Here is a 21,119-nt window from a genome sequence, read left to right as displayed (position 1 = left end):
TAGCAGGGCTCCCCCCACTAAGGGCCCTGGGTGGCACCCATGGTTTCCCCTTCAACATCCCTACACCATGTGGCAGGCCATGCATGGTGCCTGCCACACAGTACAGGGATGTTTTAAATGTTTTTTATTTTCTATTGGGGAGTGTGCTGCAGCCCGCAGCACACGCTGCAATACAAAATATACACCTTGCGACCGCAGTGAAGGTGGTCGCATCATGATCCGGGCAGCAGGACTGCCTACTTCTAGATAGGCGGTCCTGCTTCCGACACAGTGCCGGTCGGACGAGAGTCCGACCGGCATTGTAATCAGGCCCCTTATTGTCAAGAATATACACAGAGAATGAATATCAGATACAGCCTCCATCTTAGTAAATATGGCATCCAGGCCTAACTGAGGCCTAGTTACTCTAAGAAAAACCAAAGGTGGTGATGGACGGAGCGTTGACAATACAAACACTCACCCCCAGTCAACTGATCTGGGTTTAATCCATCACCGTTCTTTAGCTCACTCCGCCACCCCAGTTCAGACATGGCCATATGCAAATCAGTCTGACCCTGTGCCTCATGGGAACAGTCCAACCCGAACTGCGAAGCCATGTCTTCCCTGGACCGGAATTAAGCATCCCAGGACCGGTTTCTGGCATTACAGCCGTCTTCAGCCGGGCTTGCTTGACTCCAGTGGCAAAGTGAGCAAGGGACTCACGTCTGAGCATACCCTGCCAACTTAGGGCTAACAAAGAAAAACCAAAGGTGGTGATGGACGGAGCATTGACAATACAAACACTCACCCCCAGTCAACTGATCTGGGTTTAATCCATCACCGTTCTTTAGCTCACTCCGCCACCCCAGTTCAGACATGGCCATATGCAAATCAGTCTGACCCTGTGCCTCATGGGAACAGTCCAACCCGAACTGCAAAGCCATGTCTTCCCTGGACCGGAATTAAGCTTCCCAGGACCGGTTTCTGGCATTACAGCCGTCTTCAGCCGGGCTTGCTTGACTCCAGTGGCAAAGTGAGCAAGGGACTCACGTCTGAGCATACCCTGCCAACTTAGGGCTAACAAAGAAAAACCAAAGGTGGTGATGGACGGAGCGTTGACAATACAAACACTCACCCCCAGTCAACTGATCTGGGTTTAATCCATCACCGTTCTTTAGCTCACTCCGCCACCCCAGTTCAGACATGGCCATATGCAAATCAGTCTGACCCTGTGCCTCATGGGAACAGTCCAACCCGAACTGCAAAGCCATGTCTTCCCTGGACCGGAATTAAGCTTCCCAGGACCGGTTTCTGGCATTACAGCCGTCTTCAGCCGGGCTTGCTTGACTCCAGTGGCAAAGTGAGCAAGGGACTCACGTCTGAGCATACCCTAGTTACTCTAAGCCAGAAAAACAAATTAAAACATCATAATAAATTTGATTCAATTGTAATAGCTCTATCTCATTGTGCAAGTATAACGTCAAACAGAAAGCTGCTCTGCACCCTTTTATTGATGCACATTGTTTTAGAATCATGAAAGCTTTAACACACTCTGAGGGGCAGATCTTGTTTTTGGCAACCAAGTAGCAACCAACCACAGAGGGGAGAGAGTAGTGCAGTGACATTTATTAACAAGCATTTGCAATCCAATGTGTCTCACATTTGCAAGAATTTAAGGTATTGGCATTGTAAATGACAATGCATTTTATTTATGTGTTTGTTTTCAAAACCGGTATATAAAAAGGAGTATCATTTACAAAGCCAATAAGTTAAACTTTTGCAAATGCGAGACCTACCGCATCTCTTCCTGTTGCAGCGGAAGAGAGGGAATGAACGAGGAAGAGGAAGAATAGGCTGCAGTGAGCTGCACCGCTTAAAAAAAAAGCGCAGCTCAGCAAAGTCTATTTATCGAATATTGTAAGAGTTTGGAAAGCAGTGCAGTACTGCGCCTGTTGCATGCTAATTAAAATCTTACAGTATTGAAAAAATAGACTTGGGCGAGCTGCGACTTTCTTTTCTTCATGGCGGCTCACAAAGCCTATTTTTTCAATATTGTAAGATTCTGGTAAGAAGCGCAGCAAGTTGCCTATGCTGTGCTGTAGGAGAAAATAATTTAGGAAAATGGTGCTGACAGACTGTAAAGAAAACGTATGTGTAACTACACAAGTAAAAGGGCTAGTCCTCATGGGAGCTTACAAATGTAGACAAGGTGGTTTCGCGGCGCAAATTTTAAACGCATGCAATTTTATAATAAATGGTTGATCTACAGAACCCCCTCTTATCTCCATAATATCTTTCCCCTAGTTGTCGATAAATGTTTCCGATGCGAGGAAAAAGGGACTTGGAAACACATTGTCTGGGAATGTCCTAAAATCCAACCACTCTGGAGGGAAATTGAAAAATCTCTCTCCCTCGAGCTTAAAGCTCCTATAATATTCGATGATCTAGGCCCTGTTCTAGGCTGCTCAGCGACTAACACCCAATATGATGAATTTTTTTTCATAGCCTCTCTAATATCCAAATCACTCATACTACAGTCCTGGAAAACCAATCAAGTACCGACCTTTCAGGCATGGAAGGCTAAATTACTACGAACCCAGGGCAGAGAAAGAAAATATGCGCTTAGATCAGGGGCGCTCAAAAAATATGAAAAGTTTTGGAGCGTTTTTGAAACGTAAAAGATACCTTCATAATCAACAGTCTGCCTATATGCACTTTTAAGCACTTTTTTACTATATAATTACTGTTTGCACTCTATAATCGTTGCGTGGACATCTGATTGCCGATTATTTATTTTTATCCATATGCCATGTACTGTACTAAAAGTTTTTTACAAAGGTATTCTGTAATGGTGATCTTGTTTTCATGAACTCTCAATAAAAATATATTAAAAAAAAAAGGTGGTACTAAGGAGGGACTAGCAAGCTTATTAACTAATAAGAAGCAAACATTTACATAGGAAATTACACAAGCCAATGAAAAATATTGGCGGAGAGTGGGCGGAAAGTCCATACCTGAATATAGCATGCCTCGCAGCACGTGCACTGCCCAGGCCCAACCTAAAAATGGCATGCTGCTGCTCACTGCCCCTTAATTATAATGGGGCAACCCAGTGACCCTCAGAACCTGGGTAGACAATGGCAAGCAAGGATTGGTTCTGTCGGGGAATCAACAATTTCTTAGATATGGAGTCTATTCTCAAATAACTTTTCTCACTCAGTTAGAAGAAATAGAATTAGAAAATCACACACCACACATTTTTTTCAAACGAGAAAAGGATTCTTATTCATCAATCTCGTTACAGCAATTCATTTCAACACTTAAAAGAACGGTTATCCATGCAATAGATTTCAAAAAACAAAAGTACACAAGTGAGTTAAACGTGAACAAGTGATTGGGGTGTATCATACAGTGAAACAAATTTTACAACACAAGATTATTAAAAGAAGTCACGGTCCAAGACTGATGTCAATGTCCACAAACAGTACAATTATTTATATTTTTCTGCTGTGTTTTTAACAAGGACCAGTTGAAGAGGTAACGTCGACGTTTCGACCCTGGGGAGCGGTGCTGTCTTATTAGCAACCAGTTCGGGTCTTCATCAGGACGATAAAGGAGAAGGGACAACCTGAGATTTCGTCATTTAGAGAGGGTATAGGCGTCCTATTTCTGCCTCTACACTCGTGGTTCTTAATGTTCTAGCGTTGATTCTCAAATATTTGTCACCGTCCGGTGTACAAATAGGGGAAGGTGCTGTAGGTCGATATACAGATTGACAAGGTTTTCAGGGCGTTGTATCTTGGTGTTTAAAACGCTACCTTCAGGTTAGAGATTCAAGCCTGTAGTGCCGCAGCCGCGATCACTTCTGGAACAGTAACAGCAAACGTCTGTATTCCACGCGAGTTAATCCAGCACTGGCACACACAAACAGGCTGGCTATCACCATGCACTGGCTATACAAAACAAAACTGTCACTGGTCTCTTACGGATTAATGTGGGCAAATACAGAGAGGGACTCTGTGTCTAAAACAGAGGGAAAATGAATCCCATCAGCCCACCCAGATGGCAGAGCATCATCATCTGGGATAGAATCAAAGGTGATCCGGTTTGAGGAGTGACACACCTATTAGAATTGTGTGCTTCTCCAAACCAAAAGGACCAACAGTGATGGATCATACCAAGGAAACAAGCGTATGTAAAGGTGTGGGCTGTTGATTGCAGTGAGAAAATTATAATCTGTGAAAAAAAGTGAAATATAAAATTGGCTACCATGACATAGGGAAAGTTTTATTAGGGAGAAGTCATTGTGTCAATGTTAAAACTAGCTATTGTAGGGGATATTGACCTACTAAGCTTTCTTCGAGGGGGATGCGTGCTTCATATGTCAAAGGATTCTTTCCCAAGAAGGTACCTCTAGGCTGACCTCCCCCTCGGCTTAGGATCAGCCTAGAGGTACCGACGGACAGAGCGGGCCTCCATCCCTGAGCAGTGGCCAGGTGAGGCGAGGCTTTCTCCTAAACAAATTTTGGGAAAGAATCCTTTGACATATGAAGCACACATCCCCCTCGTGGAATACCTATGCATGTTAGGATGTATGTTATCACATTTTTATACATATACACCTTATTGCAGTAGTGATTGAGAGGTCCTGAAGAAAGCTTAGTAGGTCAATATCCCCTACAATAGCTGAAACATGTTGACCAAATTAAATCCTGAATAGACAGTTATTTTTTCGAACTACCTCACACTTAGTTTTAACATTGACACGTGACTTCTCCCTAATAAAACTTTCCCTAGGTCATGGTAGCCAATTTTATATCTCACTTTTTTTCACAGATTATAATTTTCTCACTGCAATCAACAGCCTACACCTTTACATACGCTTGTTTTCTTGGTATGATCCATCACTGTTGGTCTTTTTGGTTTGGAGAAGCACACAATACTAATAGGTGTGTCACTCCTCAACCGGATCACCTTTGATTCTATCCCAGATGATGATGCTCTGCCATCTGGGTGGGCTGATGGGATTCATTTTCTCTCTGTTTTACACACATTTCCTGGTAGACACAGACTCCCTCTCTGTATTTGCCCACATTAAGCCGTAAGAGACCAGTGACAGTTTTGTTTTGTATAGCCATATTGTGAATAAGGGGTTTTTCTCTGTCCACTTGGTCTTTAAATATTTGCTCCCCTTAGACCCTCCCCCAACTTTGTTTGATATATCACCATGCACTACCTTTGCACCTTAGAGCAGAGATAAGCGCCTGCTGTCTAGAACAGGATTTGTTCTAGAAGTATACCTTTCCAGTACAAAATCTAACAGACAGACATTTTTTAACATCCCACACATTGTAGATGTGCTGTACTGGTCGGCATATATGCAATGTGTTGGAATGTGTGCAGAAATGAAACCATTTCTATATGTTAGAGCCTGCTTCAAGGATGCATTATTTGTTGAGGCATAGCCCAGTCTTTCTATCTTAGTAGAGGGGTCTTTGTGTCACAAAATATGCGTGATCGTGCTAATCTGTGTAAATTACACCCCAGTGTGTGATCTGCGCTCAGAAAGGAGCACATTTCCAGTGCAAAATAACGTTTACCCTGGAATGTGAATACCCTTGCAAGAGCTTGTGCTTCTTTTTGTCACTTTGCATCACTTTGATCCTCCACCTGCAAACCATTAGTAAATGCCACTGCGTTTCTTTTTACAGCATGCTAGGCAGTCAAATTTAAAAAAGAATCTGTTTTAATGAGCAACGTGATTGTCAGGAATTTTGTCTATCCCTCACTTTACCAGTGGACCCCTTCCCTCACTTTACCAGTGGACCCCTTAGAAGGTGCGGACCCTGGGTAATTGCTACCTTTGCCCATGCCTTAAAACGCCTCTGCATATGTTCATATGAAATATCACTTTTCCCTATGCTAGTGGCACTCGGATGCAGAAGGGGTTGATTCAAAACTGATTCTGTGCTGACTCACAGGTTTCGGAAGCAAAGGTTCTTACATTTGAGATGGAGTTCCAGGAGTGAGTGCAACATGTGAAGGACATGCTTGGTCTGTATCTATACCTTTGAAGGCATCGTTGACCGAGTAGTGTCTCAACATTAGAATGCTCAACCTTTTTGTATTCTTCAAGGTAGATCTTTTCAACAGCAAAATATTACAAAAGGCAACAGAAACTCCACTGAAGGTCTCTTCGAGATATCTTGATTTATATCAATGGGGTTAAACATGCATCAGGCCACATTACTGATCTGCAACCCAAATCTGATAAATGGATACGTTCTGTACTTTTCTCATACACAGCTTAACTAAAGAGTTTCCTTTGCCCACCCATTCTCCCCATTGCCATATTCTGTCATATGTTCAACTGTTCTGTAAAACAAACAATATATGAAATGTGCTCATTACAGTACTTTGTTATATGGCAAGAGGAACAACGATCAACAAGCATTTGCAATGCAATAGGTCTTGCATTTATGAAAGTTTTATCTATTGACATTGTAAATGACTATATGAATAGATGAAACTCTCGCAAATGTGTGACTTATTGCATTGGAAATGCTATTTTTGTAAAAGTGCCCCATGGTGCACTTTTACGTGAATGGCGGCCGTGTCCCTTCCTTTAGACCTGGCTCATCTAAAGAAAGGTGTGAGGCCACCATTAAAGTGAAAGCGAGGTATGGGGCGCTTTTACAAAAAAAGCATCCATTTGTCAAGTTGACAAACAACAGTTTTTTTTGTAAAAGCACCCCATGCCATGATTTCACTTTAGTACCTTTCTTTAGACAAGCCCCGTCTAAAGAAAGGGTGTGACCGACATTAAAGTGAAAGCACGGTATGGGACACTTGTAAACAAAAAAACTGAACAAATGATAGAAAAAAAACCCCATGCAGCCGCGTTTGGCACCGCAAACAACTAACTAAACGCACGCCCACCACTGTATCAACGTGGTGTGCTATGGAAAAAAAAGCATTGGGGTAGAGCATGTCGCAGACAGGAGAAAACCATTTAACCTAATAGTGCTCCAAGGTGCCTGCAGAGTAACAACACATGTAATAGAGGGTATACTGATGGGAGGTTACAAAATGAGACAAAGCAGTACTAAGGAGGGACTACTAAGCATATTGACCAATGAAAAGCCACCATTTACAAAGGACAATGACACAAGCCAATGAAAAATATGGGATGACAGTGGGCAGAGCTTCAAGTCCATACCTGCATACAGCATGCCCTGCAGAGCAGCGCATGCACTGCCAAGGCTCAAACTAAAAAGTGTCACTAGGGTGCTTTAAAGTAAAGAAGAGAAAAACCATAACATGGTAAACACTACAAAAAGAAGCTTACTGCCTCAAAAAAGTTTTTAGAAATGTACACATCTAAAGACATCAGGAGGAGGAAAAAATACCTTTAAGAACCACATTAAGTAACACAAAACTGAAAGGGACTGCTTAGCTTGTGTACAAAGATCTGCAGAGTTGCTCACAATGAACTGACGTTAACCGATTCTGCACTTCATTCTAGGACTTCAAGCATCCGTTTCCCTAATAGGACTGTCAAATTCTTCTTTTATGTACACCAGTTCATTAACCCAATTTTGAACATATTTTTTTCTTTAAAAAGAACTTAAAGGGATTTTGAACACCTTTATTGGTTTAGCCTTGTTTTAATTCTAAGTTAAGTATGGAAATAATGTAGGGAAAAAATTATATTAAAGGGAGGAAATGCTTCATATATATTTTTGGCATACGACCTTTCTCTAGAAGCAATAACATCCAGAGATCCTACGGATTGCGGTCTATATATGTACATATATTGCATATGTTCTATGTTTAAACCGAGAAATACTCATTGTGTATGAGAATACACAACACCACGGTAAGCAGGGCAAAGTTTGATGACAAAGTAGAGTTTTCCGTTTATGAAGGTGGAAAATTTGCACTAGCATTACACTTAAATGTAGAAATTTTTTAGGTGCTCTACGAAAAATGGAGGCTTACCTTTTCAACAATGAATGCAGTAATTCCACGAGCTGGCTGTTCAGGATTATTGTCTGTTTTGGCATAAACAATCAGAACATCGGCCTCCGGCCCATTGGTAATCCAGAATTTGTTGCCATTCAAAACATAATAATCGCCTAGGAGAAAAAAAAAAACATTTTACTTTCTGGAATCTCTCAGCTGAGAGTACTATTTTTTGATCTGGCTTTTGCCAAACCTTTTGATTTTACTAAAATTATATTTATGATCAACTTACTTAACCCCTTCCGCGCTGATGACAAAGCCAGCTCGTCATGGGCGTTACCTGCGCTACGCGGATGACGAGCTGGCTTTGTCACAAACCGCGCGATTTTCAAAAATCAGCGCACAGCGGGAAAACGCGGTAGCGGTTAAAGGGCCTTTGAGCCACCTCTCTTCATCCATCGGCCTGTTGTTGCCTCACTCCCATTTTGCTTCTGCCTACTACAACATACAGCATGGAGCAATGGGTCGGGCTACTTAAGCCACAGGTCAACTTCACTTTGAGTGACTGCAATTTGCTCTTTCACAAGGAGCACATTTACACACACAAGGTAGATCCCTTCAGTGACCGTGTTTTCACTTCATAATTACTTTAGTGTTGTCTTAGCATTTAGAAGCTAATGTGCTCACGTCAAAAGCGTCCTGCTGTATCAGATCCTATATTCTGCTAATTCTGGTGTAAATTACTTTCGACTAGCCTTTGTTTATCTGACTCCTGCTCTTTCACACCAGTTCACATGAACTCTGAATACAAGCTAATCCTTGTGCTCTGCCATTCTTGCCAACCCTAACTGTTCCTTCCTACCTTACCTTACCTTCCTTCTTAAAGGCAAGATGGAGGCAGCCAATGCCAGGGCAATTGGCTTTTTTAAGTCTATGTTAGCTAAGACCTTTGGATTTTATTGGATTTTACTGAAATTATGTGTATAACATACTCACTTATAGGGATTTTCAGCCCGAATTCATCCATTAGTCTGCGTAATTTACATTTTTATTCCACCCACTCCAGCATGCATCAAAGAACAATGCATCAGCCCACTTCAGCCATTGACTGACGTCACTATGACTAATGGTGTGCTGCCCTTTCACAAGAATGCACCCACACACAAAGTAGATAATATCTGCTTCTCTGAGATCCCTCAAAAATATATATATTTTTTTAGATTGAGGAAGGCCCGGCAGCTGCTTGAATAGTTAAGTTTTACAAAAACTATGACAAAACAAAATCAGAATTACCAAAAGGTTGGCTGCCAACAGCAGAACTGTTGGCTTTGCCAATGCTTGTTTCTCAAGTGTAGTGTATATGAGGGATACTCTGATGCTGAATTCTGCCACCTACATTTGAGAGTAGAGTAAATAAAATACAGCATTAAGGACCTGCTCATCATTTTTGTCAGAAACGTGTTCTACTTTAATGTGCAATTTCTTTCTTGCACACATTGATCTTGTATCGCATTCCTTGTGTGGCAAGACAAAGGTAGGAAAAATCAAAGGGAATTAACATGAAAAATTAAGAAAAAAACTAAGGTTAAACCGTTGTCATATAAGAACACTTTATTCTTTCTATAAAAACCAAACCTAAACTACACAAAGATTACACATTTTAAAGTTATAGTCATACCTTAGATTTACATTTTACACACCACCTTTACATTTCTGTAACTTTACTTATTCTTTACATACAAAGCAAACAAACTACACAAAAATTATAAATTCTAAACTTATACCTACAATTGATAATTTACGCAACACCCTCAATTTTTTTTAACCCGTGCACCCCTCCTATACCCAGTATATTAAACTGGACAGCCACACTTCATTAACTAAAACTCGTTACTAACATGTACTGTGTTCTTACAAATCATGTGATTTGCGCTGTTATAAGTGTTTGTGTAAATACTATTATTTTAGATAGTATAAGTAATATAATATAAAGTATATAAGCAGTGCAACTCAGTTAATGTAGTGGGGCCACTGAGTTTATTACAATGTGTATGCAGGTGCACGATAATTTGAAGGTGTTGCATAAATTATCAATTAAAATGATGAACTCTGACACAGCGGGTAGTTTCCGAGGGGCAATACGCATGGCAAGAGTTATATCGGACCAATTACCGGTTGAGGTGTGAATGCTAGGACCAGTCAGAATGAACACCTTACCACCCCGTATAGATCCAGGGCTTCTCAAAGATTAAGCTATGTAAGAAAAAATTAGAGAACGGGACACACAATATTCTCAGGACAATCGGGGGACAGTAAACTCGCCGGGTACATTATGGAAAGCCTACAAGACTGTAATAAGGAGACACATACAGGTCCTGGCAAGAGGAAAGAGCAGTAGCTCCAATGCGAAACTCTAGAGCGTGAGTTGGCCTGACTGGAGTCGACTCTAGGGTTGAATCTGGAAGACCTAACCCCCAGACTAGGCACTTAAACCGCATCAAGCAGCAGGAGCTGCAGGATATTGCAGAAGAAAAAAGTGAAGGAGTATGCTAGGGCAACACAGAGGAAACTGTACGATGTAGGAAATAAGGCTACCAAATTGATGGCGTGGCTGGAAAAAAGGATAAGGCGAGAAGCAGGCTACTCGAGCTCAGAATCCCCTGAGGGTGACACATATGTGACAAATGAGGCCATAGCGGAAGCATTCGCAAAATACTATGAGCAGAAAGCTCAATCCTCCTCAACCAGAACTAAAATAGACTGTATAGAATTCCTAAAAGATGCAAACCTCCTCACAATAACTCAGAAGGAGCATGGAGAGTTGGACACAGACATAACCACAGAAGACATTTGTGGGGCAATCCGGGCACTGCAGTCAGGTAAGGCACCTGACCCCAACAGCCTGGCGACGTTAATGGCGCCGCACATGCTGGACATTTTAACTGACTCCCTGGAGTGGGCCAAACTACCGGAAGATCAAGGACTAGCCACAATAGTGGTTATCCCAAAGCAGGGCACACCGCTCGAAGAATGCTCCTCCTATCGACTAATCCCATTATTGAATGCAGAGGCAAAAATAGTGGCCACGGTCTTGGCGACTAGTTTGGCTAAAGTAACAACGGTACTAGTTCACCCCGCTCAATCAGGATTTATGCCGCAGCGGAGCACTAGATTGAATTTATGGCGCTTATACGGGGTCCTACATCTGACTGAGAATGAACCAACAAAAAACTCTGTGCTGTTTTGCTTAGTTGCGCATATGGCGTTCAACAGCATAGAATGGCACTATCTCTTTGCGACGCTGGAACGTTTCGGTCTAGGACCCAAGTTCTGTGCCTGGGTGCTTGTTACTATACGCACGTCTCCTGGCTGGTGTGAGAGTGAATGGTGTGATATCACTGAAAGGGACATTAGACAAGGGTACAAGACAGGGATGTCCACTCTCACCTATGCTCTTCGCGCTTGCACTTGAACCCTTAGCGGCATTGGTCTGAAGAGACCCATTAATAAGAGGAATAATGGGGGGGGGGTAAATGGGAGGTAAAAATCTCAATATATGCAGATGACGTACTCCTATATGCTATACAATCTCGATCGACAATACACTGCACACTCCACATATTCCAACTGTTTGGGAGCTACGGTGCCTCCCAGACAAACTGGGATAAATCCCTTGCATGCGTTCTAGCAGGAGATGCACCGACTATGCCACCCATCGGACACATGATAATGATCAAGGATAAATTCAAATACTTGGGCATAGTAATATCACGTAATGAGGCAATCTTCTTGAATGATAACCTATTCCCTCAATTACATACACTAACAGCCTGCCACCTGGTCATCCCTAGATGCAATACTGAATCTAAAGGGGGTAGAGCGTTTTCCGTACTGCTCCCACAACTCTGGAACCAGCTGCCCGACCACCTGCGTAAGGAACCTCCCATTCAGGAAACAACTCAAAACGCTCCTGTTTAGGGACGTACTGGATACTGTCTAAACTCACCATACTGTGAGGCTTTACATCTGCCCACGACCTCTACCTTTAAGGTACAATTATGACTTTACAATTTGCAGCCTTTGTGTATGTAGTTAAGGTTTGTATAGAAAGAATAAATAAAGTGTTCCTAACTGTAACAAATGTTTACCCTTTGTTTTTTCTTTTCATTGTAATATTCTTTTTTATATTTTAATAAAAATGTATTTCAAAGTGTACAATTTTGTGTCATCCAACGGAGTGCCGTTAAGTGGAGTGCCGTACACTGTAGTCTCCTAGAGTGTAGTGTTGTATAGTGTAGCAGAGTGGAGTATGGTATAGTGAACTGGCATAAAGTGGAATACCGCAGAGCAGCATACAGTGGAGTTGCCTAAAGCAGAGTGGCCCAGAGCAGAGTGAGGTAAAGTGTAGTGGTCAACAGTGGAATAGCGTGGAGTGGCGTAGAGTGGTGTACAGCAGGGAGTGGCGTAGAGTGGTGTACAGCAGAAACAAATACAGTAGAGTGGTATATAGTGGATTAGAGCATACTATCTTTCAGTGAAGTGGCATACACTTGAATTCCATACAATCAATAGCATACAGTGGATTAGCGTAGATTGTAGCGGCGTAAAGTGGAGTGCCGTATAGCGGAAAAGTAGAGTGGGGTGAAGTGGTGTTGGGTGAAGTGGTGTTGGGTGAAGTGGTGTTGGGTGAAGGGGTGTTGGGTGAAGGGGTGTTGGGTGAAGGGGTGTTGGGTGAAGGGGTGTTGGGTGAAGGGGTGTTGGGTGAAGGGGTGTTGGGTGAAGGGGTGTTGGGTGAAGGGGTGTTGGGTGAAGGGGTGTTGGGTGAAGGGGTGTTGGGTGAAGGGGTGTTGGGTGAAGGGGTGTTGGGTGAAGGGGTGTTGGGTGAAGGGGTGTTGGGTGAAGGGGTGTTGGGTGAAGGGGTGTTGGGTGAAGGGGTGTTGGGTGAAGGGGTGTTGGGTGAAGGGGTGTTGGGTGAAGGGGTGTTGGGTGAAGGGGTGTTGGGTGAAGGGGTGTTGGGTGAAGGGGTGTTGGGTGAAGGGGTGTTGGGTGAAGGGGTGTTGGGTGAAGGGGTGTTGGGTGAAGGGGTGTTGGGTGAAGGGGTGTTGGGTGAAGTGGTGTTGGGTGAAGTGGTGTTGGGTGAAGTGGTGTTGGGTGAAGTGGTGTTGGGTGGAGTGGAGTGGTGTTGGGTGGAGTGGTGTAGGGTGGAGTGGTGTAGGGTGGAGTGGTGTAGGGTGGAGTGGTGTAGGGTGGAGTGGCGTACAGTGTAGTTGCGTAGACTGGAGTGGCATAAAGTGGAATAGCATAGAGGGGAGTACTGGGCAGCAGAGTTTGGTAGAGTGAAATAACAGAGTGGGGTAGACTGGAGTGGCGAAGAGTGGAATAGCATAGAGTGGTGTGTTGTAGAGTGGAGTCTAATAGTGTAGAGTGGAGTGGCATAGAATGGCATAGAATAAAGTGCTATCGCGTAGAGTTTAGTGGCATAGAGTAGAGAGGTATACAGTGGAGTAGTGTAGTGGATTAGTGTTCAGTGTAGTAATGTTCAGGTCGAGTGGGCTAGAGTGGAGTGGCATACAGTGAAATAGCTTAGAGTGGAGTCCTTTAAAGTGGAGTGGAATAGTGTACAAGGGAGTAGCGTAGAAAGTAGTGCTGCCCAGTGCAGTGGTGTACCCTGGAGGTGAAAAGAGAGACAAGTGCAGTGGTGTAGAGTGGAACAGAGTGAAGTGGGGTAGACTGCAGTGGGCTAGAGCGTAGTGGTGTACAGTGTTATAGTGTGGAGTGGAATGGCTGGCATAGAGTTTAGTGGCATTCAGTGGAACATGGTAGACTGTAGTGCCATTGAGTGTCGTAGACTGTAGTAGTGTACAGTGGAGTGTCATACAGTGAAATAGCATATGGGGGAGTGGCAAACAGTGGAGTAGTGTATAGTGTAGCGGATTGGCGTACAGTGGAATGGCATAGAGTGGAGTGTAGTAGAGTAGAAAGTGGGACAGTGCAGAGGCATACAGTGTAGTGATGTACAGTGGAATACCATACAGTATAGTGGCATAGAGTGGAGTTGCATATAGTGGATAAGCTTACAGTGGATTGGAGTGAAGTGGCATAGACTAGAGTGTTGTAGAGTATAGTGGGGTACAGTGGAATAGCATTACAGTGGAGTTGGGTAGAGTGGACTCGGATAGAGTGGAGTGTTGTAGTGCATAATAGCCTAGAGTCAAATAGCTTACAGCGGACGGTTGTACAGTGGAGTGACATAGAATCGAGCAGCATAGAGCAGAATAGCACAGACTATAGTGGCATAAAACCGAGTGCTGTAGAGTGGAGTAGCAAACAGTGGAAGGGATTAGAGTGGAATACCGTTCAGTGTATTGGCATACAGTGGAGTAACAGAGTGGAGTGTCGCAGTGGAATAGCGTAGAGTGGAGTGTTGTATGGTGCAATAGTGTTGAGTGTAGTAAAATACATTGGAGTGCGGTACTTTTGCGTGGTGTGGAGTACAGTGTAATACCAAAGAGTGGAGTGGTGTACAGTGTAATACCGTACAGTGGAGTGTTGTAGAGTGGATTGGAGTATACTGAAGTGGCATACAGCGGAGTGGCATAGAGTGGAGATACCTAGAGTGGAGTAGCATACAGTGGAGAAGCGGACAGTGTAGTGGCTTAGACCGCAGTATTGTATAAGGGAGTGGCGTAGAGTGTAATAGCATACAGTGGAGTGGTGGAGAGGGGTAAAAGGGGTTTAGCCTAGGGTGAGTGGCGGACAGTGCAGTGACGTAGAGTATAATAGCACAGATTGGAGTAGAGTTGAGTGTCACAGTAGAATGTGCTAATTGAAACAGACGTTGCGTGAAAGTGGGTGAACAGATGTAATGTGCCAGGTTATGAGGTACATGCTAGTTTGATAGTAGGTGTAAATAGTGCAAGTATTATTAAAGTTCTAAGTGTTAAAATATATTGTTCCACAGTAACTTAGCTGTATGCCGCGGTACTTGCCAATAAGAAGGCAGTATCTGATTTGCAAATGGGCGTCCTTACAAAACAAAAAGCATCCATGTAATTTTCAGAACACATTTGCTGTGTTCTGGGTTAGGGCCTTATATCTAGGTAAGTATTTTGTTTTATGGTTGTTCCCTACCTATTATCACTTTATGAAAGTGATAATAGTTGGAGAAATTTCTTTATAATTTACAATATATTTTTACAGTAGTTTCTGGAGAGCTGTGCATTTTTAAAAAAACTGAGTAGTGCAGTAATTTGTAAGTATTGCTGTGGTACTCCATAGTTTTTTTGGTGAAGATTTAAATATATTAAAAATAGAAAATACACTGTAGTGTAATATAGTGCCTTGTTAATTTTTTTAAACTTTTTTTATGTACTACAGTACCTTTTAGAAAGTACTGCGATACTCATTTTTTGTTTAACTATACAGAAACTTATAAATATTTGTCCACGCATATTACTGCTTTAATAAAGTGGTAATAGATGGGGAAAAATACGAATACTTACCTATATCTACAGGTGTAACACAGAACACAGCCAAAAGTGTATCTAAAAACAACATGGCTGCCTTTAACTTTTGTGAAGGCAGTCATTAGCCATTCACATATGCCTCGTCATCGCCAAGTACAGCAGTATTTCTGGGAAATTTCTGCAACAACAGATATAACTAAGTTTAAATGCTTTATTACTAACAAAACACTTACCTGCTTCACATTTAAGCTACCCCGCTTCTCTCAGGTTTCAAATGGCTCAACAATAAATTGACCCCACTCAAGTTTCAAAGGAGTCCACTTTTAGCCATGGCTCTGTGCTACACTGCCATCTCAGTCGCCTGCATCTGAAATCCTTTGCCACTGCTGCCCCTCATTCATTTCTCCCACTCAGTCCTGAGCAACATCTGCCGATTCCACCTCAGGCTGTAGGTATCGACATCTGGCATGTTTTTCCTCTACCCTCATTTTGGTGGTCCGTTAGCAGCTCTGTCAAATTTGCCAATGTCCAGGAGGCTAACCCAACTCAAATGGGTGGTGGATGTGCAGAGAGACATGAGATACTGTAGAGACTAAGAGACACAAAACGTACAGTTAGTCCTGATGGCCATGGCCGTACTGAGAACGCAAACCAGCCCTGACAATTAAGCCGGACCGGCATCAGGGGGTGGGTTGGGGAAGCTTCTGGTGAGAAACAGTGCTGCTGCTTTTGTTATTTTGTTACAGGGGGCAGATTTTGCAGCACTGCTGCAAAAATGCACTACACTCTTCTGGCCCACTGGGAAATGCCCGGGGCCCACTCGGCCAATCTGGCCCTGCTGATGGCTCCCATTCCCATTACACCTTGGTGGGCTCATTGGGCTTACTTGCAATGTCACAGTTGATCTTTATCTCAACGAAGAGCTCCAACTACCCGCTGCCAAGTTAAAAATATTGAGGTTTGAGACTTTGTTAGATCAGGCCAAAACCTAACTTTAACACTGAAATTTGACTGAAAAACAGCTCAGGACCTGACCTAAATGTTTCAGTCCTCAGTGACTGAGGCATAATTTACGTCACCTACTAAGGTAGGAAGTGGTATGGCAGTTATCTTCCTGAATAAACTCACAATTTCTATGCTTAGCACTGCTCCTCACTTCCACTGAACTCTTGCTTACAAACATAGGAATACTTAGGGAATAGACTATAGCCTGTGCACCTTTATACAGACCACCAGCCCCGGACTCCTCTCCTCGGTTATTTGAATTTCTGTCCCCATATGCATTACTGGCAGCAAAGTTCTCCCTCTAGGTGGTATTAACCTATGGACTACAGACCATGAAGCCCTAGTAGTAAAAGAGTATATAGATGCCTGCTCAGTCGTATTTATTCATTACATTATAAAAGGTTCTACTCATAGTGGGCCATGCTTTAAAAACAGTTACTTCCTCATTTTAGGCAATGTTGAAAGTGAATAAATGATATATATATTCAAGTCTGTGTCGAATACTGTTTTAAACTAAGTAAAAACATAAACGGGTCACCCTATATTAGCCATGCATGATCTAAAGTTACCAACTCCAGTTTTGAAAGTTTTTTTTTTTTTTACTTAACCTTCTCACTGGAAGGGAGCATTAGTCAGAACTCTGTAACTTTAAAACATGGATATATACTGCACTTGACAATATTGCACCTAAATATGCAAAAACTAGTGAGCATTGGATTAACACACCTAGCCCAATTTACGACCAGAGTAGCCTAACATTGTAAAATAACTCCCCCTACCATAGTGTGAATCATATAGTGTCCATCCAAAACATGATTTTTGAGTTCAGATACCTATTTTCTACAAAGAGGTGAGACAAGGGTTATTTATTTTGACTCGTCTCTTTAAAAATCCATTCAAAATGAACGTTAAGCACAGAGAATGCAATGTAATCAACACCCCCCCCCCCCCCCAAAAGTCTCTTTAAAATCTTTGTAAAAAAAAAAAACAAGTAAAAGTCTTTCTACACACCTATACCACACAGTTAACTCCCCCTTACAAATACCATTCGTATGATGTCTGTGGACCACTTGTGCACCTCATGAGAATAGCTGCAGAGTTCTCAGGTTAGGTGGATAAAAATGAAGGTGTGCTGTCAGCGAGCTAGTGCAGAAAAGCAGACCTTGGTAAATTTCTTTGCTTTATGGTGAGGTGAGGAGCCAACTTCTTGTATACTAGTTACTGCCATAGTATACCAAGCCACTGTACTATATTAGGGTCAGCCGTCCTTTTTCCAATTGCTTGCTAGGATACTTCTAGCCACCCTGAGCATGTGCCTCAAGGTCTCACTTATAGTAAACAACGTGGACTGGTCGCCCAGAAGACCTTAAAGAATGATCCCAGAGTCCAAGGGAATTTCTCTTCCCAGAATTATTTGATTGTGGGTCAAAATCTTTCATTAGAGTAACATTTGGGTAGTCCCAACGAATGCGTTACAAGTTTCCTTTGAAAGCATTACACCACTAACAAGTCTTCAAGCCATTAGGGTACAAACGGTGTTGGTGCACTGGAGGTCAATACTACTGATCAAACATTTTATAGGCCACATCTCTGTGAGGCATACTTCAATAGTATTACATGCAGTCATCCAAACCCAGACCCAGTCTTCGTCGGAGATCTCTCTGCCAAAATCCCTGGCCCACCAGTCCTGAAATTTCTAGAGGTTACTAAGAGGAGGTCTCCTGCACGAGTTTATAAATCCCCGAGATAATTTCCTCGGTACCTAAATGGGTTCTAAAAAGCCTTTCAAATAAAGGTTAAGCCTCTAGTAGCAGCCTCCAGTGTCAGCCTTTTGAATGAGGGATGCATAACTCAATGATGTAATTTAAAGTATTGCATTCTGTTTCTCTCAGGTACAGTGTAATCTTTACTACAATGTTATTTCCTCCACAAAAATAAATCACTTATGACCCAGCTATCCCTCTCCACCAAAAACATATACCCATCTTTTTGCAGCGATGGAAAAAGGTCAGGATTTGAATTTATATAGGTGTTAAGGTATGGAAATATGATATGCCTATCTCTAGAGATTGCATTCCAAACCTCCAATACAGGTTTGGCCAGAGTAGATAAGTAAGCCTTACACAGTCTGTAGAACTGAGCAAATCATGGAAGGTACTAGAGAGATCGGTACAGTAAAGCTCTGTCTATGAACATCTATTTCCTCCATTTCCATCACGGTCTACTCTACAATGATCGTTAAATGTGCTGACCTATGATATGCTATGAATTCTGGGCAAGTCAGGCCCCCTCTCTGCTACGAGGGGATCTAATCAACCTACAGCTAGCTCTTGCTCTCTTGCCCCCACACCAATATCATTAGGTCCTTTACTAGTAAACAAACCTTACCCTCAGTGATCGCCACTGAGAGAGCTTGGAACAGATACAGCAGCCAGGACATGACTGATAATAACATAGCCTCTCCCTATCCACTGCACATAGAGAGAGTTTCATTTATGGAAGTCAACGCTAACCTGCAGTTTCAATTCAGGTCAATTCACTTTCTACCAGGACTCTATCCTCCTCATTATATTTAGTACCAGATATCGAAGCAAAGACACGGCCCACCCAAAGCAACAAACTGTGGCAGACTGGTCTAGTCATTTCCCTGTAAACATTAGATTGAGCAGTTCAGATTTCCCCATGGTTGACCTTGAACTGCAAAACCACAATGTCTTTCAGAATGGATACCAAGCTTCTAGGGATAATGACAAGAACATAAGACTTAATAATACAACTAAAGAGGCAGACTTTATACAATAATCCAGACAAATGTCACTCGAGACCTATCCTCCCATGTGAGGGCAATCGCCAATGGCTCGGCCATGAAACCAAAAAGAATGAGAGACAACGGACAGCTGTACATCAACCTTCTTTGAAGAACAAAATGTTGAGAGGGGACACAGTTTACCCTTACCAGCGCCTCAGAATTCTAGTAAGTTGCTAGTATCTGTTGGGAACAATGTACATTAAGGCCAGAAGTTTGCCCAGGTTTTTCCAGCTAAGCCTGTCAAAAGCCTTTTCAGTGTGCAAACCGGAGCAGGACTGAAAGGATATTTTTCTGTCACCATCTCAAGGAGATGGACAATTCTTCTGACATTGTGACTCACTTGCCAGTCCTTTGCGAACCCTACATGGTGGTGTCTACAAGGCCCGGCATGTATACTACCAGCCCGTTGCAAGGACTTTTTTCGAGATATTGAGGTCAACAGTGATTAGTGCAATCAGTCTAAATGTAGAACATTGTTCTGTGTCCCTTCCGGTCTTAACAATCAAAGAAATGTCTACCTCCTCTATAGATGGTGTGACACCCGAAAGATGGTCAAAAGCATTATCAGAAGAGAGTGTGGTATCGGACAGCGAACTTAACACAGCACGCAAATCAATAATACCACAAACATCAATTCGAACAACACAATCATTCACTGCTACCGAAGGAGCATCTGGCATACCATCCACTTCCTCTTCTTCTTTTTTAGAAAAGGACCAAGCATCTCACAAACCTCCGGATATATATCTTGCACAACTAGAAATAAGACAAGAAGAGGAAAAGGAGGAAAGGGAGAAAGAGAAAGAGAAAGAAAGGGAGAAAGAGAAGGAGAGAGAACAACTGAAAAAAACAGGACTGCGGAGCCAGACAAAAATCTCGTAGTAAATATTTCAAAATATTCACTCACTGAATTTGAAGAGAAACTCTTAAACAAAGGCACTTCATTTGTTAAGACATATCAATCTAATGAGTTGGAGACAGAAGTTTCTTTTTTTAAATTCATGAGAATTCTCAGATTGAAGTATTTTTTCAATATTGTAAATCCTGTGGAAAAGACTGATGAAGCAGACAGACTTTTCAAACCTAAAAGTCAGTTTATGGCACCAATATCACACAAAAGTCTGGACACGTTCGAGATTTTGGTAAAAGCAGATTTGAATAAAATCAATTACAAACGGAAATTGAACAACTTGACCCGAGCAGAACAAAGTACCCTCAAAAGATTGGCAACGAATAAAGAAATCACAATACAGAAGGCTGATAAAGGTGGAGGTCTTGTTATAATGGACTCGGAGTTCTACATACGCAAAGGTGATGAGCATGTGAATGACACCAATACCTATGCTAGATTGGGACAGGATCCAACACTCAAAATCGCTCAAGGATTGGATGAGATTTTGGATAAGGCTGAGGAATTGGAATGGATAGACAGCACCACAAAACGATACTTGAGGCAAATATATCCAAGGAGACCAAGAATCTACTTTTTGCCAAAAATACACAAAAGCATCAACGATCCTCCTTTTAGGCCAATAGTATCAGGCTGTTCATCGATATTTGAGAATCTGGGGATTTTTATTGACACGCATATGCAACCATTCATCCAGAATTGGCCAACATATTTACAGGATACGTCGGACTTCCTGAGAAGCATTGCGGTTATGGACACTACAGGATGCACGGAATGGACTTTCTGTACCATAGATGTAACGGCGTTATATACGTCTATACCGCACAAGCAGGGGATAGAGGCCATGGAATGGGCACTTTTGAAAACTGACAAGCCAGATGAGCTGAAAATCCTAATTTTACAACTGTTGGAATTTTGTCTCCTTAACAGTTATTTTTCCTGGCAAGACAAGTACTATAACCAACTGACAGGGACAGCTATGGGT

At 42.4% G+C, this 21,119-nt stretch overlaps 1 protein-coding gene across 1 annotated transcript in view; it reads right to left on the bottom strand.

The window, feature by feature from the left end:
* IVD (isovaleryl-CoA dehydrogenase) overlaps nucleotides 1-21,119 on the bottom strand; it is a 297,877-nt gene that overhangs the window by 117,524 nt on the left and 159,234 nt on the right. Inside the window, exon 6 of the mRNA XM_078659802.1 lies at nucleotides 7,981-8,117. Within this exon, the coding sequence (XP_078515928.1) occupies nucleotides 7,981-8,117 (137 nt within the window). The remainder of the gene's footprint in view (nucleotides 1-7,980; nucleotides 8,118-21,119) is intronic.

Source organism: Lissotriton helveticus, chromosome 9 (genome assembly GCF_964261635.1).
Source record: "Lissotriton helveticus chromosome 9, aLisHel1.1, whole genome shotgun sequence".
Taxonomy (NCBI): Eukaryota; Metazoa; Chordata; class Amphibia; order Caudata; family Salamandridae; genus Lissotriton; species Lissotriton helveticus.
Note: the sequence above shows the minus strand (reverse complement) of the source record. Positions and strands in the feature narration are given on the sequence as shown.